Source organism: Varroa destructor, unplaced genomic scaffold, assembly GCF_002443255.2.
Source record: "Varroa destructor unplaced genomic scaffold, Vdes_3.0 BEIS01000007.1, whole genome shotgun sequence".
NCBI lineage: Eukaryota > Metazoa > Arthropoda > Arachnida > Mesostigmata > Varroidae > Varroa > Varroa destructor.
The window spans coordinates 15,053,357-15,080,196 of NW_019211460.1; the positions used below are offsets into that span (position 1 = coordinate 15,053,357).

General features: G+C 39.6%; 1 protein-coding gene and 1 long non-coding RNA gene across 7 annotated transcripts in view; one reads left to right on the forward strand and one right to left on the reverse strand.

Moving 5' to 3' along the window:
• The first annotated feature begins 548 nt into the window (after positions 1–548).
• Positions 549–26,840, forward strand: part of LOC147754363 (uncharacterized) — a 64,406-nt gene continuing 38,114 nt past the window's right edge. Inside the window, exons 1-5 of one of the 3 annotated variants that reach the window (XR_015316849.1) lie at positions 549–1,388; positions 2,705–2,810; positions 2,966–3,046; positions 4,428–4,473; positions 6,018–7,187. This is a non-coding gene — a long non-coding RNA (uncharacterized LOC147754363). The other 2 variants (XR_015316850.1, XR_015316848.1) reach the window with 2 other exon arrangements.
• LOC111254436 (thyrotropin-releasing hormone receptor-like) overlaps positions 21,673–26,840 on the reverse strand; it is a 46,470-nt gene continuing 41,302 nt past the window's right edge. For 2 of the 4 annotated variants that reach the window (XM_086974651.1, XM_022815289.2), the window contains one exon: positions 21,673–24,265. In XM_086974651.1, the coding sequence (XP_086830777.1) occupies positions 24,221–24,265 (45 nt within the window). In that variant the 3' untranslated portion in view covers positions 21,673–24,220. Of the gene's footprint in view, positions 24,266–26,294; positions 26,388–26,840 lie in introns of all 4 variants that reach the window. The other 2 variants (XM_086974650.1, XR_015316846.1) reach the window with 2 other exon arrangements.

A 26,840-nucleotide genomic window follows, 5' to 3' on the forward strand; every position in this document is an offset into this window, starting at 1 on the left:
TACAGGATAGAACTGTATTCCTTAAGTTTTGAAAAGCTTAAGATTATTAGACACTTCCAATCAATGTTAGTTGACATCAAATCTCCTGGTATAGTAAATGAATGACCGAAAAGCGGTTTTACGTTTCGAGCATAGAGGGAGAAGTCTATATCTAGGTAAAACGACTTTGACGTGTGATGATGTCCAGCGCAACTGTACCTGAATTCAATTGACTTGTTTTAATACTACAGCATTACAATATGTTATCTCTAGTATATATTTTAGCCACTTGTGAATGCTGCATAGTAGATCAAAATATATCACGGAAGGCTCTCCTGCTTGCAAGATTGGCCGCATCAAAATTATATTCTGATCAAATCATAGTTTTGGCCAAATCGTGCCTTAATAGGACACATCGATTAAGCTATGGTTATATTATATGCATGTTCTTTATAGTCCATAGAATAACTCCTATTGACACAGGGCGGAACGCCAATCATCTTTTATGGTCAATATGGCTGACATCCACGATAAACGAACAGTGATCAGGATATTGGATATTGCAACCATACGTTTGCCTTATGAAATTCCATGTTATTGGAAGTCCTCCGAACTAGTGGCCATTACATAGTATTGTCGATTCTCCTAGGATTTAAACAAAATAATGTGTCTTTTGCGGACCCACGAAACAACGAATCATGCCTGTAGTTCCATTATGCATATTGTGCTTTGAATGCTAAAGTATCCCTGATTTTCAGAACATCGCAGATGAATCATGCAAACAAAAATTCGGTATTGGTTTTTAGCCTTTTTTTATTTGCTGCAGTCTCAAGCAAAATTCACAAGAAGCATATATGACGCCGAATTAACCGGCCTCTGTAACTGCAGCTGCAGATAGTTTCTACGGCACATCAGCTGCTACTTTCTCCAGCGCCCAGGTTTCCAGGTGATTTTCCGTCCCATTCGCAATCTGACATCGATCGTGGTACGACTAAGTACTGATTGGTGGACTATTCTTTCCAAGCATGATTGTTTATGGCCAATATAACCTCTCCGTGCTATCTAGCGCCATCTAGCGGCATTTTTGGGGGGTGACAATGGCTAATTTTAGGGTGAGGTGTGATTTTGCTTTAAATTTTTCATTTACGTTCTTGCACTACGGGTTAACATTTTCCTCTGTTATTCATCGTCTGTGAGAGTCCTTCTTCTCAAGGCACTCTCGGTGTTGCGCCGTATAATCCCAGTTTTCACCGGCAACCTATGCTATACGCTTGGAGGATTTTTAAGAGCTTACACGACACTTGAGCACCACTATATGTCCTAAAAGAATATTAACTTCATTATTTCTCTGACAGGCAAGCGGATACTGCTCACGAACCTCTTCTATCGCCCCTGTACAGTGCACTCTTGTAAGTAGTTTTAGATAGAACAAGTTATGAGCTTTTCGATAAGATACCGGTGGAAGGCCGGAACCCAATTTTTCGAGTAGAAAGTGGAAAATAATAGAGGGACTGTATCAATTTTCCGTCACCTGCATACGAAAAACTCGTTGAAAGGCTACACGCCAGTGTTGTTAGTTTGGCCCAACTGTTCCTTCCTAGCCTTTGTCACTGGCCTTGTGTTAAGCCTCTGTCTGTGCCGTGTATCTATCATCAGACATGTTGCTTATGAGAGGCATGAAGGTAAATGAATTGAAATAGTGACCACTGACTTAATAAAAATTGTTATAATATTTAAGCGTCGTGTTGTAGTCAAATAGTTATGATCCTTTTGCTCCAGTTTCCATAAGTTAGTAGTAAAAACAAACTTCAGTGTATATCCAGCAACTAATTATTTCCTCTCCTTTTTCCATGAGGTTTATTTATTACAGTTGGTGCTATTTCAATTATTTGCAATAACTAGTACCTCCTTCTTTAATCTCCAGTGACCGCTTTAGAACAGCTTATATGCCTGAGAAATTACCTTTGATTCAATTGTTTTCCTCCTTTATAGAACTATTATGGTTAATGACAATATTGCTAACGGTGGAAAATGGTAAGCATCAGTTTTACTAGCTGTCGGAATAAATGAAAATACCTTGGGTCCGAGGAAATATATCTCAAGTAGTGGTCTATTAACCAGTATAATGTCCTTGGTAAAGGTTGATATACCTGTATATTAGCATAGTATCTACCCACCAGGAGAGGGTGTTTTTCTTGCCTCTCCCATAAGTGGAGTCACTTATGTAGTTTATTTAGCCTATTCTATTCAGCACACTGTTCTAGGCCTTTCTCTCTCTCCCTCTCTCTCTCTGTCTCGCGCGCTCTGTGTGTGTATATATGTGTTTTGAATTTTACGTTCGGCATCGTTGTTAGGATTTGTAAGCAACTACGTTACAAGCTCTTTTCTACACAACGAGGGGTTCAGGGTCACCATATGTAAACCGCTAGAACCAATCTTTCCAAGAGTTTCAGAGTCACCGCATGGATGTTCGCCAGGGGGTTGTCTTCCACAAAGACAGTGTCGCTCAATCCCTTTACTCACACGCCAGTATCGGGGGCTGGGATGACAATGCACCTCTAGAGAGTTATTCGTTTCAACAAATAATGATCAGGGGCGAAGCATCGTATCAGTTTTGTATAGGCCCAGTGGAGTAGAGCTTGACAAAAGGCGAGCTTCGGTAGCTATATATAAGTCATAAGAAAAAGCATGTAACCAGAAACTGCCCCTTGTGAGGTCCGCACAGGTCATCGTGATCAGCATCAGCAATGCTAGTGGAGCGGTAACTTCGTAACGGCTTCTTTATGACCTTCATGGCCGCCATGTTGATAAGCTATTTTCGGAAACGACAAGTAAGTAGGTCATACCAGGTAGTCAGCTAATTTTTTAGTATATAACAGTCTGCATGGCCATAAGGTAATAAGGACGCTGCTCGGCCGCAGATCACGGAGAGATGTTCCGACCACCGACTGGAACCAGAAAACCGAATTGGTTGTTTTCTTTACAGGATCCGAACCTATTCAGTGCGCCAGCAGTGCGGGAAGTTTAGCCGAACTGCTACGATCCTGAAAATAGTTATTTTGCAAAGGCAAGTTTTGTTTTCAAGCTTCTGTCTCTTGAGGCATAGACCTCAACGATGTTTTTCCTAAACTAATTTTGCCGGTACTGATTTGACAACTAAAAAACGATAGTCTATAATAGCACTGCACTAAGAGAAACATGACTCAACCCATAGCTACAGCATGGTTATTGGATTTATTGATCGGCTGAGCCGGAGCAGCTTTTATGTAAGCATCCTATTCAGGTTCTGCACTAGTATGAGATGGTAGATACAACATCTTCCTGGGTTTAGTTATTTATCAAGCAATATCTGCTACTCACTGTATTTCAATGGAGTTTAACGTTACGACAATACTATAATCACAAACATCAAATTACTGTTGCCTCGAAGAGTTGACAAGGTAGCAGCGAAAGCGAGACGCTAGCGTAAAATATCGAGCTTGTCATTACTGGAATTAGGTAATTTGGTAGGCCCTTGTGTTCGGAGTCGTACGGACGTAGTCAGCAGTAACCATATGGATATTCTCCCATATATCCCAAATGCTATAAATACAATGCTTATCTAAATACTACCTATACATTATTGTACATTCAAATATAAAAGGTCAACATTAAGGCTCAAACTAAACCAAGTGGCTCCTTTTTTCTGGAATACACCTGAATCCAGTTTAGCTTTAATAGTTTTTTCTTACCCAATTTCTAGAAAGAACAGTCTGTTCTACCAAAAAAACTGCGTAGATATATAATGATGCGCGTGATGGCAGCAAACTCAAAATGTATCGAGCTCTTGAAAAAAGTAGAATGTTGACTAAAGTGTCTGCCTAATTTTACCACGTTAGGCTAGAAGCTTCTATTCTTCTTGCCAACTATAAGCGACACTTGAATCGAGACCTACCGATCATCCCAATACACTGACGACAACTCGAATTTCTGCTTACATTAAGGGGATTTAATAGATTGATTCAAATAATTAATGCGTGCTTGCCTTGCTAAATTATATAGAAGAGCTTAGAATTGAGTTAGATTAACCTTTAATTTGTTTTAATAAAAAATTAACGATTTTTCCATTGTTGACGCACATCGCTGACACGTTCGCGTCGTCACAAACCTTTTAGGCTCTCCCTAGGTTCTGCAGTATATAAAGGTTGAACGACCCCGCTATCGTCCGATCTAACCTAGCTTAGGATACTCTAGGGATTTCAGGTTTTCTAGATGAAATCAATACGTCCGTCACATACAACGCATATGCTGAAATATTTATTTTAATGAGGTTTAATAAGAAAGACATCTTAATCTAAGTTCTAACAGAGAAACATTTTGATACAAACAATAGATTAACTGCATTTGTCTTTGTATCGTGCGGCTAACCTCCGGCACGGAATGCACGTAACTCCTGGATCATGGCGAAGATTACGGGGTGAACCGCACCGCGGCGCATTATCAGTTAAAAAAAAGGTCAGTAAATAAAAAATAGAAAATTGATATCTCCTTACGCTTAATGCTGTACCATTACGGTTATCTTCATTTTTTTTCCCTGTCGAGCGTGTGTCAACGTTCTGTTATTCACTGCATAGTCGACACTTTAGAGCTCAGCGTTGCAAAGGTTATTAATTTCTTATATGCGTTTTTTGTTCTGAGATACGCGATGATCTCTTAGTGGCATATACATTTAGGCCTAAAGAATGATTGTGTTAAGAAGTACCCTTGGCAACGCAATTATAACCTATCACAGTAACTCTGTCCTTGTCGCAACACTTAAGGTAACACTCGCAAAGGATTTAATAAAACATAATACAAATGGTCCAAGGGGGTTATCTTCTTCGATCGTAACCGAACAGAAATACGTTAAGAAAATGGATTATTTATATGTGGCACGCTAATTCCAAATCGTCAAAACGAACGAGATTCAGTATATTGACGATACTGTGGCGGACAATAACAATATGAGTCATGTGGCCCCTTCGGTATGATGGAGTGCACGGATCATTGCGACGGTTTAAAAAACTATCTAGATCTATAAAAAAAATCATAGCTAATAACTAATTTTGTTTTTTCAAAATCCACATTGTGTGCGCAATTGTAGAGGCCGCTTGAGCCAATAGAAGATAGATTTTGCTAGAAGGACACACAACGTTACACTGCCTGCTTTTACCAGTCTTTTTTCGTCATTCGCCCTTTTAAACATCGCGTCCTTTTCACAGATTAGAAGACAGGTATCGGATATAATCATGTTTACACTGAGAAAAATAATCACGATTATCTAAAGGGTTCCATTAAGAGCTAATTAACTTATTGATGTTCCTATATATAGTAGCTAAATAGCTGATGATGATCCAGGAATTGTATGCTTTGTAATGTGTTTTATTGATGGCTTGAGCTCATTTTGGACGTCATATCGCATCGATTAGATTGCGTAGCATAGCTAAAATTGTGATCGGTCTTGGCGGACGTTGTGCATGACCTGAAAGGTAAACTTAGAGCTTGATGATACTGACTCGTCAACTTCTACGGAACTTGTAAAAAAGAAACTTCCCACATAATTAAGTTTCCATATACAAGTCCATCGCTCTAAGCACATTTCGCGAATTTGTGCACGATGGGGTGCATCCGACTACTTACTAGCCTTGACAATATTTTTATTTGCCCTCTTTAAAGAATGCAACACTGCATAATTAGTAAAAAAAAATGAGTTCGACAAACAGAAAATATGAACCTATGGGACTTGGCCCTGCAATCGAGCACGAGTCTACCAACAAACACCTGATCTAGATACACGGAGCACGTGTATTTCTTTTCAGACACAAAAGGTATGGCTAATAGCTAAACGACACAGAGGGTGGCGACCGTTTGTTGACATTAATTCACATTCGTGAATGATAGTGCAGCGAGTATATTATATATAAAGTTACTTATAGAGTCTGAAACAATCATAAACGTTTAATTGTAAATTATCTTGATAAATTCGGCTTTATATTCGGCGGATATAATGTATATTTCAGGTTTACTCTCAACACCGCTGTTAACTATTGACTCAGGCAGCAGGTCTCCGGCACAAAACAAAATACGTCTAGTTCCGGTTCCGAACCTAAACGTAGGACAGGAATAAGCCAACGCGTCACTTTTGAACTGTGATGGCGACGTGTTTAAGGAACCGACACGTATTGAAAGTACTTATTTGAACATGTATAGCAAAGGAAATGTGACTATAGGATGCTTGCCGAACAACGTCTAGCTTTAGAGTCTTTTTCAATATTAATTTTAGCTCCATAACAGATTACAATGTGGATTGATGGTAGCCCGAATCAATGTTTCAAAAAAGCACAAGGAAAAGAAGAACCGCACACATTTGTTTCACTTGCAGCTGGCCTTGCAACAAAGAAGATCGATGTCACGATAAAGCTGGTAGAATGACTAAAATCACCACCTAACATTTGAAACATATCGCGTAGATCGATCAGGATAAGATACTCGTCGCTCTTACGTTTGATCTGCTGCCATGATCTGTGATGGACATTGATGTTGCTTTTTCTTATATGTACGTCCTCTACTATGTTCCGTTAATGCGAAGGTCTGAATACAGGCGTAAAGACGATGTAGAGACCAACACAGACGCTGGGCCAAGTGAAGCTGCGTTAATTCATTGCGCTTCTTTTTTTTTTTTTATAAGAACGTTGTTTACGCAAGTATCAATGCAGATATTAACCCAAAAGCAACGGTCAAGCCTAGTCGTAACTGGACTATTTAATCAGTGAATTCACCGAGCACCGGAGCTATTTCTGGTAATGTGACCAGATCCATTTTGTGCTCGATAGACTTTTCCCGCCCATTTAGCTGCATCGCCAGTCAGGCCCATCGTTGCGCTTTTGAGTACTTTTTTTCTCTATTGACGAAGACAATAGTGTGAGGAAATTATACCAATTCTAATGGGCACACAAGAGAGTCCCGATAATTTAGGATAAATTGGCATAATGGCAAAAAGCATTTAGCCTGACAAATGTGAATTTTTTTTTAACACGAACAACTATAGTACATAGCGATGCAACAAAAACAGTACTCCGAGACGCCAATTTTGACGTGCTGATGCCAAAATACTTGAATATACAAGACGCTTTAAACACTGAAAATACAATGTTAAAAAGATCCTATGAAGTGTGAATTACGGAACAGACAAAGGCTAACCCTTACGCAAGAAACAGTTTTTTTACGTATCAAGCATTTCAAATACTAAAGTAAGTATTTTAGAATATAGTGAATTTGCCGATTATTTCAGTCCTGTAGAATTGAAAAGTCTTCGTTGAAGAACTGAAAAGAGATTATTGCGAAGGTAAATAGCGTAAAAATAGATAATTGAAGTTGTCCTCTGAAACCGATTATGTAAATCGTGAGAGGGAAGTACAGCCAAGGAAATGGGCAAGGTATTAGCAGAACTTGTAATAACCTTATTTTTGTACTGAAAAAACAACCGATTCCGATACCTGCAAATCTGCATGAGTCGCGCACAGGCAAACGCTACGTGGACACTATGGCAGGAAATTATAATCCCTGACGGCAGAAGCAAAATGTTCAACACGAAGGGCTCTATATGTTTAAATAATGTGATCGCGCTTCGATACATTAGGTTGATCCACTCTGTTTCACGTAACTAGGCTTTATTTAAGAAAAAAAAAACGTGGCTTTCTTTATTACATAGGTTAAATTTCAATTTCGCTTGCATTAGTGAACCTAAGTATCAATTAATATCGTATCTTGCAATGATTTCGGCAAATATAATATAAAACGGATTCTACCCGCAAAGTCTGTCCTAGTTAAAACGCTACAGTATGTTAGCTTATGAGCGCGGACAGTCGTAAAATATCGCATATATGAAGTTAGTAATGCCTACCTAATCGGTAGTGATACGTACCACTATAAGTTGTACTTATAGCCCAACTACAATAGGGCTACGTGGGTTAATAAAAGGATTCTCCTTAATGTGGCATATGATAAGCGCAGTAGTTTATAAGTAGGTAACAAATGTGACTTGGACCTTATTTATTGGAACTTTTACATCAATCAAATACTGAATTATTGTTTAGCATCAATACCATTACTGCTAAGGTATCATTGAATGGTCAAAGTTGAGAAATCATAATAGACCTGTAGCACTTTGATTGCTATAATATTATCCATATTCGCTCTATGAAGACCGGAGTCTAGCTGATAATATGGATTCCTTCGTGTCCTCGATGTCATTTTTCGGGATATAACGGGCTCCGCTATTTACATCATATCACACAGCAAATCGGGCTCGGCTATTCTAAGTGATAGTTGTAAATCATCGCGCCCGACACAGAGGAATAGGCGACTTTGTTTTGTGGCCGTGGGTCAGAAACTTGAAGTCACTAAGATTCTGCCAGCAAAAAGTTGGTCGTTCATAATAAATCGGAGACCCGGCAAGGCAGTAAAACATTGGCGTCCGATATGCATCACCTATAGGGAGGAAAGGTACTATTGACAATTCGAGGAGTCGTTGCAAGCTTTCTACTTACTTGTTTCGGGTGAGCGTTTGTAACTTCAGACAATTAAACTTACAATTAAATAAAAAAAAAAACAGAAAGAATAATTTTCTATTCAAAAGTCCTTTTGGCAGTCAAGTAAATGGAACAGAGTTTCGCATTACCGCACATGTGGGCTAACGAATGTATAATACTAAGTGCATGTAGACTCATCTAGACTACTTTAGTCGCCACATATATGAGCTAACGATTATACAGTACCACAAAAACAATGTCTTCAACTAAAGATCAAACATATAGACACCGGTCGCTGTTTTTCGATGCCAATATAATCCTCTCTGCTAATATGCAATTAGCTATCCTAAAGGATTTTCCATGTCGCCGATACCTAAAGACTGACACGGCATGTTTGCTTAGTCTGGAAATTAGTTTGGAAACAAACAGTCGATATATTCTCTATAGAGGCCATTGCTATTGGCGTCCTAAGTGACCACACCCGAATGACTCCTGAATATGAAAGTGACAAAACTTTCATCTAAATATCTGCAGCATTTTCCACTTCATCCTTCCGCTAATCTCTATATTCACTCCGGCGGAAGACCAAGCTAAGATCCGTCCCCGAACTCACACGAGGGAGTACGTAAGATTTTTCAGTAGTTATTAATCTTAATCGTTATCACCTATTCGATATCAGGATATAGCTTGCTTGTTCTGTTCTTTCTCGTATGGTGTTTCTTCGCCAAAAATGCATTGCGTAGCTCTGTATATCTCTTGACAAACAGAGAGGTACGTATTCTGCTTCCTAAGCCAACAGTATTGATCTACGATTGAGCTGTATGAGTTTACAAAGCCCCCCAAACCTGCTGTCCGTTTGACCCACAGCTCTTACTTGTTTTTTTTTTCGTACTCTAGCACTTTCTTAAATTCGGCATGTGAGCTTGTGAAAAATACAGATGCAGCGGACGAACTCACGAACCCATCGTAACGGTGACGGCGTCGTCGTCTGCGCCGCTCGTTACAATGTAGCACGATGTATCTAATCTGTGTAAATATTGCATTTGAGAGTGGACGCCGGTGACCATGGCACCACTTCTTGAAAATGCACGGTCCTGTTATATCACGTAGGACGCCTTGTCGCGTTGCTTAGCGGCCTCGTTCGGGCCGGCTCGCGTTGAAAACGGCCGGATACAAGTGTATCGTCGATGTAGGCTGTGTCATACCGTTTAAATATTCACTACTGCGCAAATCGTACACAGCCTTTTCCCCTCGACAAAGAATGAATACGCATGAAACATCGATAGTATAAGCAATGACAATGATAGGGTAGGAGAATTTTCTTTGTCCAGCCCTGTACAGCTTATTCCAGCAAGCACAACGTATGCACGTACACACCAAGCATCTGCTTCGTTATACCGTCCCTCTAACTCAAATAGGATATATCGGTGTCTATATGTGTAAAAATGAAGAATCTATCTTTCGTAAAAGAAGCTAGAGGGACGTAATCAGGAAAAAAATGATCCCGCTGTATGAGCGGTTTCTGCACAGAAAAAAAGCCAGGAAACTGCACGCATTTTATAAATATTGGTTGATATTTGTAACTTTACTCTATGTCAAAGGAATAACAAAAGGAGTTTTAAAATGATGACCAAGCAGCCTATGATGGAAGAAGTGGACGCGATCGTAAACATCAACGTTTACGTTAGTTAATTAGGTGAGTACCTCGGCAGGCTTTGGCTTTATATACTGGTGCTGTCAAAGCCTCACGTTATCTTATTAAAAAATAAGATTGTAGCAAGTGACCCTCTTTTTGTAAGAAAAATGTTATGTAATATTGATGCGATGCGCACGACTTTCGCCAATGCTGGTAGCAAATGAATTGGTCAGGGAACTTATTTGCCTAATTACGTTTTATACAAAGCTGTAGAACGTAACCTTCCACCGCACCGTTTGCTGCTCTAAAACACAGATAGCTAGCTACAGGTTTGATCACTTGGTGCTTCACGCAGGCGATAATCGTAGCAAACGATTATATATACGAAAAAGGGCTCAATATTTCTACAGCTGGGTTACCCCACTAACAACAGATTTGGCCCAGCAGCCTTGAGAAAAAGCGCACACGAAGTGGATTGTCACTTAATTGTTGTAGTCATGAGACTGAGTTCTGAGTTAGCTACTTTTGCTTGTTAACTCAAGTAACAGTTAACAAAGGATTGCTATGCATCCGGCTACTCAGCTTCTGGCTGCTTCGCTAGTGGAACCGCTGGACGTGCGAACAGGTAAACCTTATAGCAAGTACTAAAGCAGTTTCATTTTACATACTCGAGGACCTATCCACTGATCGAGAACGTGGTGCACAGCTGTAAGGATTACTAAGGACGACGGCTGCCCAAAAATGTATAAAGAAATATATATATATATATACACATTTGTTCCCCTCGAGTATAGACGATCATTTTCTTCTATGAATAATAATTTTACCGCTATTGTTGCCAAAGTGAAATTCAAACATCTTGGCATGAGCCGTGCTACTACTGCATAATTTATAATACGGTTTTTATCAGCTGTTCTATGCAGAATTTAGTACGTATTTTCCTGTCAATTAAAATACCCTTTTTATAATATGGAAATTAAACCTGAGAACTGCGGGACAACTAGAGCAATACAAGCAACCTATAAAGCCTGTGTTACGAATAAGGAACCCTATAAACAATTTGATGAGTGAACCAATGTAGAATCAACGCTTGCTACTGCAGCTCTCTAAAATTGTACGACGGACAGGATTTAAATGCTACTCGGATGTGCGTAAGATTTTTACTGCAGCTTTCAACACACACTATTAATAGGTGCCCATAATATACCTATTTTCCGAATTTGGCTTGCAAAAGCACACAATTACAGATCTTTAATCAGATAACCGTACTTCTCTACGGAGTATTATGTCTTTCATACCTAATATAAATCATTTGAATGGTAAAAGGTCCAAGATAAATCATACATATATTATATTTTTATTGGAGAAAAACACAATATTTGCTTATTTTTAGCCAGTAATTACCATTATGGGATAGAGTTGAATTACTGACCTTTTATAAGTTACCTGCAAAAAGAAGCTATTTTGAAAAATTAAAACAAACACTACGGACATTTTTACTATTATTCATAAGAATAGTTTTACTAGGTTATGTTGAGCACTAGTTCGTGCTCCCCTTGTGTGCTGACGATCGGGCACTGTTTCTATTTCTCGTCAAGTGCCTGAAAAAGCAGGCCAGATTTTCTAATCGGTTGCTTTCGCTCGAACCAATAGACTACGATGATGATGATCGGCTGGAATGACGAGAGCTAAAGGAATCATTGTGGCTTGTATATACAGCGCTCATTTGAATTTCTTTTGAACCTAGTGGATTCTTGAACAGTGCCGACAGAAGCTAAGAACCATAAGTACCTTCAGCAACTGCATATTCGTAAAGTTAAGAACTTCTATTCATACACAAATAGAGGATTTTGACCTGACGTGTCTCGCAGCGTCATTGCCCACTCGTGCCCCTGTTCATCCTTTGAAATGTTTTCACTCAGCATATTATGTTTTTGAAAAGAATGAATGCATTTCAAGTCTTTAAGATGACTGGTTGCCTCTATAACGTTTCATATAATTAGTTTTATTATGTAAGCTCGTATATTGTCATTGTCAATATAAAAATTAACGCTAAGAGTATTGTAGTTATATAGGTATATTATGGCGGGAAGTATCAGTCCTGGCCTTGAGTACCGACCACTGAACAAATAATCTGCGTCGATTAGCAGCTAAACTCCTAGAAACAAGCGGCCTAACCGTCAAATGGATTTGCATTTGGTCCAATTATGATTCATTCTGTTTTCATGGGCTTGATCATAACGCGTCTCTTAAAAGTTCCATTTTATTTTGCTTCCGCCTAGTTACACTGCCGGTGGCCATCCAAAGAAATGCCTAACGGTTTAAGTACTAGACGTAAGACTTGAGACGTTCCCGCTCCAAGTGTATGCACCTTCGAACTCTAGTTCGAGAAAAACGATAAAAAGTACTTTCTTTTGCTGCATTTCCTTAACCTCTCATAGTCCCACTTGAACAATATCTGCAAGTTTACTGTCGTCGGCTATCTGTATTTGGTAGCTTTGTAACAAGCTGCATTTTACTAATATGAACATTGACATACTCCTCGAAAAGGCGCAGGACTAGGAGAAAAAAACTAAAAGTTGTTGAAGGACCAAGGATCCCTTTGCATCAGCCCATGCTCATAGGAAGGCATGAAATGCTGAAGAAACAACGCTGCCAGCCGGTAGCCGTTAACGCAACTATCACGTAAGATAAAGCTGCTTAGCTAATACGTAGAAATTACGGAAACTGGATTAGTTTCCAAGATTTTAAAAAAAGGGGGCGACGGCCCACCCAAAGAAGGCCTCTCAAAAAGGCTCAGTCTCATAAAATTGTGCCTGTACTGGTCAAGTGTAGTCAAATAAAGGCGGAGATTAGTGCTTGCTATTTTCAGAATAATGATTTAAACCGGCTAAAAATTGAATGGTGAAAATCCTACAAAAGACTCTCAGTGTCAACTACGGTAGTTGCCTGGCGGAGTTGCATTCAGTATTTATTGAAAGAGATACATACGTATTCAACACATTCGGCTTGGCAAAGAAGTTGTTTTTCTTATTACAAAGCGTTTTTTTATGTATGTATGTGCGTAAACTGCAGATAGATGGAACTGACCGATGCTACCCGCACCATTACAAGAAATTTCTAAGGAAGAAATGCTACTCAGCCTTGCAATACCAACCGGAGTGCTTAATGAACCGGGAAACCCATAAGCGTAGATACTTACTGATGGTGAATTTTGTTTTGAAATGATGGCTGCGTAAACCTGTTAGACTTGTTTAAAGGCCCCATTGATTTGGATGGTTGTATTGTCAGGCTTCAGGCGTTTGCCTCTCATCTATTGCTTATCCCAGAAGGAACTGTGGCAATGCAGTTCGTGGCACGATATGAACAAATTTGTACTTTAATAAACTTAGCGCTGTTTCTCACGTATGTTTCACATCCTACGAAACACATCGTAGCTTCCTAAATTCTCTTCATATCCGATTAAATTACACGTGGCAAATCAGCAAGTCTGAAAAAAGGAACATTAATGGCTACAATCCTCAACTGCTACGGCACCTACTGAAAAGTTCTAGGTTGATTTCTAAGGCAAGGAATTGAACTAAAACCATGAGCCATTTTCGAGAAATATTTTATGAATGAGAGCCAATAGTAAGAAGCTTCCCAACCGCAACCTGCTTAACAAAACCGGACGATAACTTCATGAACTGCAATGAAGGAAAGCTGAACCTCTTAAAGGTTACGTCTGTACTACCTATTCGTTCGCTAAGGTCGTCGAGGTGTGCTACGATGCTGAGGTATCGCCAGCGAATTCCACAAATCATTTTTGACAGATAGATGCGAAATTCAGTATAACTCCTTAAAAAAAATCGGTGCAATTTTCCATAAGCATGGCAAATGAGCATCTTGTTGCACGTAAGCCTGATCTGTCAAAGGTCGGTGGGAGATGTGTCCGTGTGTACGTGTAAGAAAACGGCCATTAAGGATAAGAAAACGGTGTTGCTAACGTTAGTATAAGCAAACTTCTGTAGAAGGTTATTAGCGATGCCTTAGAGCGCATTATCGGCTCTTCCCGGAAAAGCTATTGAGCTACACAGATGCGAACAATCAGGGACCGAATCTCTCCAAACAATTCGCGTACGGATGGGGAAAGTCTTGAATCTTTCAATTTTTGGAGATTCGACATGACTGGGGCTTTATGAGTACAACTAGTCGGTATGAAAAGGCTATATACATTTGGGCTTCTGTTCGAGGCGTTGAAGTGAGTTACTTATAAAAGACTTACTGATGTTTCTTTAATAGACGAAGTCAGCCCTAAGTTTGATTTTTAGATGCACCTGTTTCTAACTAACTGCACGTTCCCAGTTAAAAGTGATATCTCACATTGCACAATTACAGAGTAACTGATATTTATCCTCTAGATCAATTCTCCGTACACAGAAAAACACATGCGTATGGCATGGAAGCCTACGAACTCTCAAACAAGCAAGTAAATACAATTTTTTTTCCTTAAAAATACTAATAAATATTGTAGGGGTTATATTGTTTTTATAAAACCAAAATGATATTGTTGCTTACCTATTAGTTTAGAGATAATTGCACTAAGTGTTTTTTCGATACATATAGTTAATGTAGTATATGAAGCTTGTCTAGGTTTAATAATTTCAGTTTTAACTGTTTTTTTTTTTTATAAAAATAATTGGCTTTGCAGTTTAGAATAATAAATAATTTTACAATGTCGAGAACTTTGTTGGATTTCCACTTTTGCAGAAAAAAGTGTGCCGTGATGTATTTCAACCATAGCAGTGCCAAGCCTGGCCATCATACCTGACCAACTGTTTCCTACTTCGGAAGTTCGGTGTCACCCGAGATTTAGGTATACTTACTACATTGTAATTAAAATTTGCTTGGGTTCTTCAATATGACGCTAAAAGTATATATTGACTTTATTCCTACTTACGTAACTTTATTTTTGGCATGCAATACTTCTATTTGGAATCCTTAGTTGAAGGAGAATCGTGAAAAATCTGAAGAAGCTTAAACCAAATAAACAAGAAGAGCAGCTCTTCATTACGGTTTAGATATGAAGTCTATTCTTCCAACTGATTTTAAGTTCAGGTGATATACGGGAGTTGCTGTTGTACAAAACGCCCGAAAAAATAATTATATTATTCTGCAACCACTTTAGATCTATAATAATAAGTACTCGATCATTGGAAAATATACACCGTAAATCTCTTCGCACGAAAACCTCCATAAAGCATATGTTGGAATGTGGTATTTACCGAAAAACGACTGAAACGTAAAGCTTACCTATCAATAACAACTAATAACAATATTACTAGATTTTTTTGAGTATTAATTTAGGTTGTAAGTATTATTGTAGACACTCTAGGAAATTAAGCGATACCGACCTAGCCTAGCAGATCGTACAATTTCGAAAAAAATCAAAATCAAAACTATGCAGTCTGCGGTGCGAGGTCGGCATCATATTGTTGCAACTTATTGAATTTGGGAAGGATATTCTATGTAAATAACAGCTCTCATCTGATTCATAAAAACTTTTAACAGTAAAGGCTTGCTGTTGCATAGCAAGGTTGCACAGCTTGGCTTGACTGGACTTTACGCACATCTATTATCAGTTGAAGATGCAGGCAAATGTTGGGTTGGTCACAAATGTTAAGATCCTGCGTCAAACCATTGAAAGTGAATATGTCAACTCGTCTGCCTGTGGTGCTACATGTGACGCAGTTTCAAATTATATTGCAGTTTTTCGCCTATGTGAGGCAAACTAACCGATACGGGTTCTTCCGAGTGACTTGGCAGTAATCCCGTAAATAGCTCACAGTTTGGGTTTTTACTTTTTCTTCGCGTTCTTAACACTTTTTACTCTACAAACTACTAGCAGCAAAGGCACAGTTTAGAACGATAACGCCATACGTTAACTAAAAACGTTGTCCATAATTGGTAATCATTTTTGATGCTCTTGAGGTGATTTCCCTGTCTACCTGGCGCAGATGGTCTTCCTTCTTCGCCAGCGAACGGGCCTAGTTTCGAAAAAAGCGACCGACATTAATTTCGAAAAGTTGCAGCGTCCTTTTCCTGGAATATATACACTAACTATAGCAAGTATGTTACAATTTCGAACGCAACAAACATAGAACTCTCTGTTCAATTGCCAAAAATACCAGATATCCATTTGCATATCGGTCTAGTTGAATTAATTCATAATAGGCTTGTACCACAGGAACGAATCGCAATCTCTTCCAGGGACCTGGATCAGGCGCGTATTACGTTTCTACAACCAGCTAACGTTGGGAAGTGGTCACAGACGAATTAACTTTGAGTATTTGTATCGTCGAAATACTAGGCGTTCGATAAACGAAATAATTTTTGAGCTAGTTGTGCTAAAATTACGAGATACTCTTCGTTATTACTTGCGCTATTGCCCTAAAACTCTGCCAGTTCCTGAATAGCCGCCGCCGCCGCCGTACCGTTAGTGGGATACGCTTACCCACCAACTGCCCTTTTTAGGCCATGGAAAACTCCGTAATCACACGGACTTAGGTCGGAATAATAAGCCGGTTGAAGTCAACGTTGAATATTCCTTTGTTAAATTTAGCAAGTTATTAAAATATGACGATTGAGCCTGCCGTTGTCATAATAATCGAACTGCGTGTTGATTACCGTTCCAACGGTCCATAAGATCCTTGGGAAACTTGAGATAGTCGGCTGCATTTATTGTTTTAACTTCGACGAGTATCTCGTAGTAGCAAATGCCCCTGACGACCACTGCAAGTACTACTGTCCCAACGGACTTGATACTGCCACCTAACTTGATTTCTACCAAAGCGACGTATGGCGCCTGTCCAATAGGCGATAGAGGTCAAACCGTGACTCCTCTATGGCGACCGTACGCTCTAGGTGGGTCTTTTGTCAATTGAAGTTCTGCCATGAGTACATCACATGTATTTCCCACTAACCTAAAATCAATTCATGAGAAGCTTATTTTATACTCAGTTTTCGCATTTTTAATATTTGAGTTATGATCCTGTAACACGTAACATGTGAAACGCCATCGCTGGTAGGAAAAGCTCTTAGACCCCAAGACTATGCTTTTCATAAAGAGCCTCTTCGATTGTGGCCGTGCGCTCATACCTTCCGGTCTTGACATCGAGTCACCTTCTCGCTGGTCTCCAACACCGTTCTTGAGACATATTCACATATTGTGCTTTCGTTTGAAGCTTCTTTGCCTATCTATCTCCTACTCCGGAACACTATGACTTTCGAAAGACAAAAATGTAAACTAAGACCAAAACATGTGTGTGCTTCTGAGCAAAACTTAATCTACTTTTACTCATAAGGTTTTAGAAGGTCCTTTATCAACCCGATTTCGTCTGGTAGCGGCGCATAGTTCAAAAGTTATTCAAGTTCAAAGTTCGCTCAATTCAGTTGTAAGTGTTTAATGTATTCGTCTGTATCCACTTGAGCATATTAATGCTAAGTAACACCTGCAACTCATATGTACTTATGAAGCAACAGAAAGCATTATGCGTTATGGGCGGCATACATTAGGGAGGTAACAGCCAGTCCGACTTTGTCTAACCTTGAAAACAGTTGCATAATTAAGTTCGTCACGCATACAAAGGGTTATATTCTAAAAAGTCGTATGATTCTGCTCTCGCAAATGAAGGTCATTGAAATATCTTTAACGTCTAACTACTGCTCTACGGACATTTACGAATAAAATACGTTCTAATACCAAAGCAAAGTTGTGCAACTAAAATTGTTATACAACTTATCTGTGTCAATATTCACCCAAAAAACCATTTAGTATAACCCACTAACAGTTTGTACCCAGGGGCAAAGAAGCGCCTGTTGTAAGCCTTGTATTTAACGCTGCCTTATAGCCCGAGATCCTAAGAAAGGAACTATCGTTGAACAGATGCGACTTTGGTTGAATTTTCGACCAGCCGCAAACCTTCAAGCCTACATAGTCATTTCTATGTATGCTCTAATATGGCAAGTAGCCTACGGCTTTGTCAGTTCCGGTTCTTCTGAGCGCGTATGAAGCTTAATTGAGATGTGAGGGGAAAAGTGTCAAGGTACTTTTAGCACGCATTTAAAAATAATCGTTCTAGCACAACTAGTTCAAAGGTTATTCTGATATATATATATATATATATATATATATGCGCGCCATTTTGATTTATGACCTTCTGCCATCTTATGGTATTTTTCATATACAGGTTGAGTGGATGAATTCTGACAAGTGGCTCTTTTTATCGAAACCAAAGTAACAATATTATGGAAGTCATGCAGAGACTGAAACAAATGACAGTACGGTGGATGCCTAAAATCCCCCATACAAGTTATCTCAATTTTTCCAAACAATTAAAGAAATGTATAGTCTGGCATAGTTATCGTGCAAAAATACGGCTTGTTAGTTATTGACTGTAAAAGTCTGAATCAACTGTTTTGTCAAATGGCGACAGCTTATAGGGTACGATATTTTTCCAACCTTCTTTAGGGTTGATTACTCGTGATCACGAATTTTAGAAACGGTTTGAATTCTAAATTTATAGAATTTCGCACATAAAAACACGATTGACCCTTTGTTGATTGATTTTGTATGTTTAGTTCCTCGTTGGCAGTGCCATCTCTGGACCGTTTCTTCGGATAAAGGCATATATATATAGATATATATAGCGACGACACATTTATCATATAATGCGATATATAATGGGATTTCTTATATTAATGCTTGAAATCTAGCCAGGGTTTGCTGTAGCGATGTTGCCTGGTCAGAGAGAAGACTTCGTTTGCTCAGACGAAGTCTCCCTTTTCTCCTGAGATCACTCCCATTAAGCGTTGCGCGTATGTACCTCGCTAAGCTCTGCAAAGAATTGCTTCTGTAGCAGCAAGTTGTCTGGAATAGGAGTAGGTCCTTAAGTACGCGTGCTTGATTTTCCTTGCTTTAAAATTAATCGTCATAGCAACTCACAAATTTCCTGATTTGATGGTATACGTTGAGAAAACTATAGAATCGCTTTAGCATTCCTGTACAGTTTCCAATGCCTACGTGTCCATCAGTCTTCTCAAAGTGGCAGAGTAATTGTGGCTTTAGACTGAGCTCACGTAATGCGCAGAGACGCCGTTTTCTTTCGACATGGTAGGAGCCTGCTAACGACTACGTGCCCGGAAACATTTGTCTCTGCACAAAATCTAATTATAATGTCGTTTAGACGAAGATCTATTCGTTACATTTTCCCACCATCAGCGACTTCAGGCCCCCCAACCTCATAGGGAGCACCATTTCCAAGCCCTAGAGTAGGCGCTATTTCTGAACTCTATAGTGGGCGTCATCTATCAACTCCACATACATAGCTACACTGTTCTCTTCTTATATAACCTATATTCTTGCAGTATGCACACCACGTGACCCTAAACGAGATTTCGCGCTGTTCAGTTTTTGTTTGAAGTGTAAGGCAAGTATTTATGACATTCAATGCAGCTGCTTCGTGGAGTGAAATCGTGCCGAGATAATAACTAAGCTGACCATCTTTTGGACTTCCGCCAGATAAATACAGTTTAGAGGAGTGAAACGTTGTTGAGACGATCCAACAAACCAACAAGGAAAAGTAACGTGCGTGGAAAAAGAGGAAGCTTAATACAAATAGTAAGCCGAGCGGGACTCTGTACAATAAGGCGCGCCGAGTGCTAAGGTACAAGGTCTCATGCTGTCAGTTAAGAGATGCACTGAGAAATTACGAGGCCAGCTGACGTTCTACATAGCTGAGCTACGTTAGTTTACGTTATGCTAGTTACGGAAAATTCTAAGTCTATTCATAGAGGATTGAGAAAAAGGCGTCAGCAATATTCGTGTATTGCTCAAGGAGACTACAAGATGATGCGCAACATGCTATGTTCGATTACTGTTTCCCCAATCTCCTAAAACACTGCCTGACGGAGATGTGCGTGACGGACCTCAAAGAGTATATACAATGGGTCTGTGAATCCAAGGATGACTGGCAGAAGACGAAAGTAACGGACAAAGAGTAAAGATTTCTTAAGAAAGATGAAATGGCCCAGCTTGAGAGATTTTCACGAGCCGATCTTTGTGGAGACAGTGCTATAATAGGGTCGAGTATTATTCGGCACACAGAACTAAGCTCGTCTGAAGAGCCGGACAAGTCAATCAAAGAGACTATCGCCAACGCCAGCCACTACCTCACAGCAATTCAGCCGACCGTCAAACAGAGTCGGCTGAATTGGCCTGGCAGTGAGGGAAAAACTGAGGGAAGTGAACCTAACTTCGAAGGATTGATTAGAAAAGAGCTGTCCATCGTTATATAGTTCATACAGAGCCAACTTTGGAATTATTGACTTTGAATCATCACAATTTTTTGTCGGTGATTTTTGGTGCTGGTCACTGCCTGAGCAAAGCATCTATTGCTTAAGATCGGCTCAGATAGTATCGGCTTTAGAATATGAGCCCAGTTAAGGCTAGATATTAATACTATTGTACAGGTTGTTCATCCTACGGCTGCACGGATGCCGCACAAGCACTAATGAATCCACTCAATTTCGAAATACGCCTACGAAAAGCTTTGCTTGCCGCTAAAGACGGAAGTCCATTCAATGCAAAACAAAATTAATTTATATCTGAATACACATCCTTGCAAAAGGTAGTAAAACCACTGTAGTTAGTAAGAATGTAAAAAAAGTTCTATCATAACTTTGATCCTGGTAACCTGACCTACTTTTTCGTTCCGTATTACGGGCATCAAACAAAACAGCAACCTCATCGCCCTTCTTATATGATAGGATATTCTCATAGTTACCAAATCTACCACACGCTGCGATAGGTCTTTTTAGCTGGACAACAGAGATCCATGGAGTAATGGCACACATTCAATACCGAAGGACTGAAGCTTGATGCTAGCAACGATTGCACTAGAACTTGCCGAGCGTTCCCACTACGACATCGGCGCGAAAGGTGCAAGTCTCAGCAAACGATGAAAATTTAAGTATGTTTCCGGCCAAAAAAAACGTCGCTGAAGTGTGCGTTGTGCTTTCCTTCCGGTACTGCTTCATTGTCAAGAAGACGTGTTCAAACGAATTGAGCGTGTTTAAGAGCATTTTCGCAGTCAAGACATGGGAACGGTCTTACACCGTTTTTTTTTTCGAGCGGAAGTGTTATCCTCGCACCCTTGCTTGGCCTGCATCGATCGATTTCTTAGAAAAGCTCTTATTTATTTGGATAAACAAATTGGTGCTGTTCATGTTTGATTTGTTTCGTGTCAGATTACGAATATAACGTTTTATACTGTGCAAAACTTACTTACAACATCATTTCAAACTGTATAGTCAGCTACGAGTAAAAATTAAGAAGTTCCTTATACTTTTCTCCTAAGATCGATACATATATTCATGCTTCTATAAAATATAATTATAGATGCATTCCTAATTTTTTATGTAGAGGACATGCCAGCTTAAATGTTTATCGGCTAAAAATAACGCATATCCTTCAAGGTAATTCGTCATTTTATTTATCCTCGTTATCATGGTCATCATTTTAATATATATTTTCACAAACCCGACAAATATTTTGACGCTTTTATTAACACCACAGCATAGAGACCATTTCTCTTTCATCGGACACTCTCGTTTCTTGCCCTTTCTTACCCTGTCCACCTCTACCTCCTGCTCGGATTATTCTATTACATTTACATATGGAGGCGTTTTTCAGTGAGAAGAATAAATATATACACCAGGTTCGACTGTTTTTTTTCAATGTCATTTATATATTCATCAACCCTCGTTTATAACATCATACTGTACAATAAGGTAAAATATCTTATGAAAAACTGCTCTTTTTTAATCAGTTTTTTTTACATGTTGTGGGTAACTCTAGAAGAGAGTCTGATCGTTACTCTGTCTCGTAGATGTACCCCGTATTTTTTTTTTTTAGCCGTTTTACAAAACTGTGTGACAGACTGGTGTCGTTTACAGATTGTTGGTGCCTTGCTCAAAGCCGGCCTATTCTTTCCCGGAGTTAATAGGAAATGCCTCAACGGGTTTTCTGCTCTCATGCACAATAGATAGAGCCATTTGTCACGGCAAAAGTCATCTTCGGATTTACTGAGATCCATTGTATGTTTTCAACATATTCGTCGTATGTTCCTTGCTCGGAATCTCTACTTATGATAATCTGATCCCGCCATAGGAAGAGGACTATTTTTTTTACTCTAAACTGTACTAGAAAATATTTTTAAAGATACAGATTAAAATTAAATGTCTGTGTCAATCGACAGTGTTAAGGCTGCATTCATCTTACATTTGCATGTACTGCCGCTACAATGGTCCGTTATACGGTCCTAGTGGTTTATGTGTATGCATAGATGAACTACCTCAAGCTGCTACACCACCCACCTGCTTCCGCTGTGAAGAGTTCTGGACTTCGTAAACAGCCTAGCTTTTTGAAAGAAATTGTCTTAGTTAGTAACTTTAACATGCCTTGAGTGTCCATTTCGCCGCCTGGCCAAGTGAAAAATGTTAATTAGATCACATTTTTTTTTATACTCTCTATACTTGTCTGAATTGATACCATGAAAACATGGCGTGTTGCTCTTAATCTACAAAATGTGATTGTTGTTCTTACCTTTTGTTTTTTTCCGACGACGCCCGCAGTTGCATCCCATACAGATATCATAATTCTATGCTGTTTATTATCCTTTCATGCCGGCATGGGCGTGTACGTGTGTGTGTGTGTGTGTGTGTGTTGGTCTATGCGTCTGCACGTAAAATTCGTTCTCACGAAACAACTAAGAGAGGCTGAATCTATTTCCTTTAGTATTCTATTAGCATAAGCAATAGTAGTACTGATTACTGGAAGCAAAATAAACTCGGTCTAACTTCAATTCGATTTTACTTCGGTCTCGTTCAGTTATTCCCGCTGGTTAACATTTTCCCCGACTCCTCCCAGATCCACTCATCTTACGAATAATATCGTGGTACGGGAATTCTCACGTCGGAAGCAAACAAAAGAGTCTTCGTTTGCCTTTCTAACTGCAGATAAAAGACTCTCGATTCGTCTTGGGTGCATCTCGCGCATTCGGGTTTTGTTTTATTGACTGATTTCATTGCGCGGGCTGGGCTATTGGCGGAAGCTACGCGAAACGTGTAGGAAGTTGATTTGTTTGTTGGTACGACACAAACAGGATGTTAAAGTACACGATGTGAGGGTATATGATTATAAATACGCAGAAGTCGACTTATGGTAGACTTTGTTTGAGTGCACCTTGGCGGCTGGCAAAACGCAATACGTCAGTGAAGCGAATCAGAGAATCTGCACACGTTGGACGATTCTGCAGTCTGCAGAAGCACAACGACCCAATGGCCAATGCAGTTATGGTCTATTGCATCAACGGTACAAACTATAATTTTAGGATATCAGGCATTGATATCTATTGCTTGTTTTTTTTTTGTGCTCAAAGCACATTTAAGTGCTACATTCCACCAAAATGTATACGATAGATTCATATTTAGTGTACATTAATTCACTTTATCGATACTACTATAATTATACTCAGTCAGGAAAATTCCAATTTAATGTTTTTCTTTCAATTTACTCATTCAATGACGACCAGTTACAGGTCCCTACGTTGAAAAATCGCGGCCATGACTTTTGTGAACTCATTGATTTAGCTGTTTTAGCATTGGGTCAGCAATACTATCAACGTTGTGCAGGGTAAAACTGAGTTATCATCGCGATTTTCTGCAACAAAATATCTTCGAAACAGGGCTGCCTAAGGGGGATGTGAAGTCGTTTAACAATGGTGAGTCGCAGCTTGCAGGTTGCATTCATTCTTATTCTCTTGGTTAGGTTTATCGGCAAGCGCAATTTTCGACGAATTTTCTGTGTCGTTCGGCGTTGAGGTGTTGCCATTTACGACGAGGTACTTCTCGAAATCGGTTGTTTGCCTCATTTCTGCGAGCTTCTAGGCAAAAGTAATTTAGGAGTTCGCGTCCCGTCAATATTGATCCTTCGGCTTTATCGTGTGCCTGACCGTTGTCATTGTTGTAGTAAACGTGCGATTTTCGAAACGATTTTTAGAATCTGCAATGCAACATACAGCAGAACAATCATATGCACAAAGAATCTAGCTGTAAAAATTAAAGCGGATGATCGGTATTTTTATCAAAAAACAGCATTGATTTAAAAAAATTGCAGCATTGATTAAAGAAAAAAAAAATAGAAACAATAGCGCCCATTCAGCAATACGAGCGTTAGAGGGTCTTATTGTTCCGCATCGATGTGCTCAAGCATCGATCGACCGACCCTAAATGTAGGTTTCGTGAGCATATCAATGATTTTACTAGAGGTCTGGATCTTAGCTCTGAATCTGTTGAGAAATGAATAATAACATATAATCGGTGCTTAATATGAATGAATGAACTGAATCTCGGCCTGGGTAACAGGGGCATAACTAAGAGTTAGTGATCTTAAAATTTTAGACCGAAACGTGCACTTAGGACATCGGTACGTCTGATTACATTGTGCATTTTAGCGTTGATTTCATACACATAAACAAATAGTACGACAAAGGAACACAAAAAAGCTCGCCACATCTATCAATCAAATTATACAAATAAATTGTGCGGTTAGTAAACTGCGAGCAGCGTTTCTCTTCGGTATCACTGACGCGAAGCCCTGTTTTCAAAAAAAAACAAGCGAACACTCACGATTGTTCGTTTTATTTTTTGATGTATTTTCGTGAAAACACTTTTTTTTTTTTGGAACGACCTAGGCTGGTGTGCTTTCTCTCTTTCTCGCCATAAAAATACGGACATCGCCGGCTCAAAATTGAATGCTCACAATGGCTTATGGCCACCGTACCGTTCCGTAGGTCTGTTGGAGAAGTACCGAATAAAATAAACAAGATCCACCGAGGCTAGACCTGTTAGTTGGGGCAAATCTTTGATGCTATACCGAAGAGACGATTTTGAGGACGTGTTCACACAGTACAGCAAGCCGAAGTCGTTAGAAAAAAAATTAATCAATTAAAATCTTTTTAAAAAAATGCATGAGATATATTATACGAAACGAAAAGGAAATCAAACAAGAATCGCGTGCAATATTTGTCGGCAGACAACATGTTCAGTTATTCATTATACGGCACACCTAATTCTGTATGATATGATTTGCACTATCAAAGACTGGCTCATCAACCTTTACATATGTTATCTATAGAATCAAGTTCAGCTTGTTGTGCACGTTTCCCATGCAATTGCACGATCGTACTGCCCATGTCTCGATTACCCACTTTCACTTGAAACTGTTCCGTCCGTATTGTTATGCTGAGCGTTTTTATAAAGTGACATGGCAAATCGACTTAACATGGTAAGTTTGCATTATAAACAACTTGCATGTAAACCTCCCTAGAGAGGCGCTCTATGTTACTAACATTAGTATTACCTAACTAACATTACCATAGTTATAGCTTCTCTGTTTGCCGAGGAAGCTTGAAAAGAACAGTTTAAATGTTTTTAGTTTTAAGCTGTCTCGGACGACTGGTTTCCTTTGTTAATGCGTGGATTCACCGGACTCTCAGGATGGCTACGGGGTGTTCAGGTGTGGCCATGTACTCTTTCGCCATGTTTCCAGCTGCGGACTACGACATGGTTATTAGGGGCGTGAGAATAGTTAGCAGTAAGCCGCAGTGATAACGACAAGAGCTGGTAGAACGTAACAACAACAAGTTGAATTTCAGCAACAATAACAACTAGATATGTCGACCTAAGCAGAGGGGGCTTGGTTAGTGATGCACTGTTCATAGACAAATAGGTACTCAGGTGAATAGGTAAGTTAGCATGTAATAGATATGGTAGTTACGATGGAACCGGGAAGACGGGCAATACAAAATCCAGTCTGTGAATTTTACTGAGCAATTAGGATGTATCTTAGTTAGTTGGTAAAGGGGTTGTCTGCGTTAATGGTTGGCGGTCTCTTCGAACGGATTGAATGGGGGTAGGTCTTGTACTTGCAGAGCTCAGTCTATTGGTGCGTGAGATAGTGGTGCATTTTAATCGACGCAGTGACGGAGGGGTTAGGCATCCACGTATTGACAGACCGGTTCAACCTTTACCTTCGGGTGGGTCAAGCAGGCACAGGATATCGCAGTGATGTTTTCAGCCTTCCAGAGGCGACACGGTAGACCGTCCAAGCTTCCTGTGTGCGGCTGACAGGAATATAGCTCAGTTTATTCGTTTGTTATTAGCATCCATCAGTGACGCAGCGCGATATACTAGCACGATCAGAGTTGCAGAAAACATTGCTTCTTTCATTGCTAGCGCGACTGAGAAACAACATCACTCGTCAGTGGCACCTGGCTGTTTACGTCAATGGCAACGAGCTTTAAACTGACACTGGTTGTTGAACATTCAAAGTTATGCATGCGATTATGTTTTCCATTTAGACTAAGACTAACGCACACACATACGGAAACGACACTGCCAAGTCCCGTATTTCCGCAAGCGTTTACGAAAAAAAAAAAAAAACGAACTGGGGTTCAATATGATCTACCGCTCTCAGGCAAAGCTCTCTTTTGGTGACTCGTCGCACACTGTTAATTAGCTTATGGGATCTGGCAGGTTACTGGCGTAATTAGGCTGTACGCTTAGTTCTCTATCCA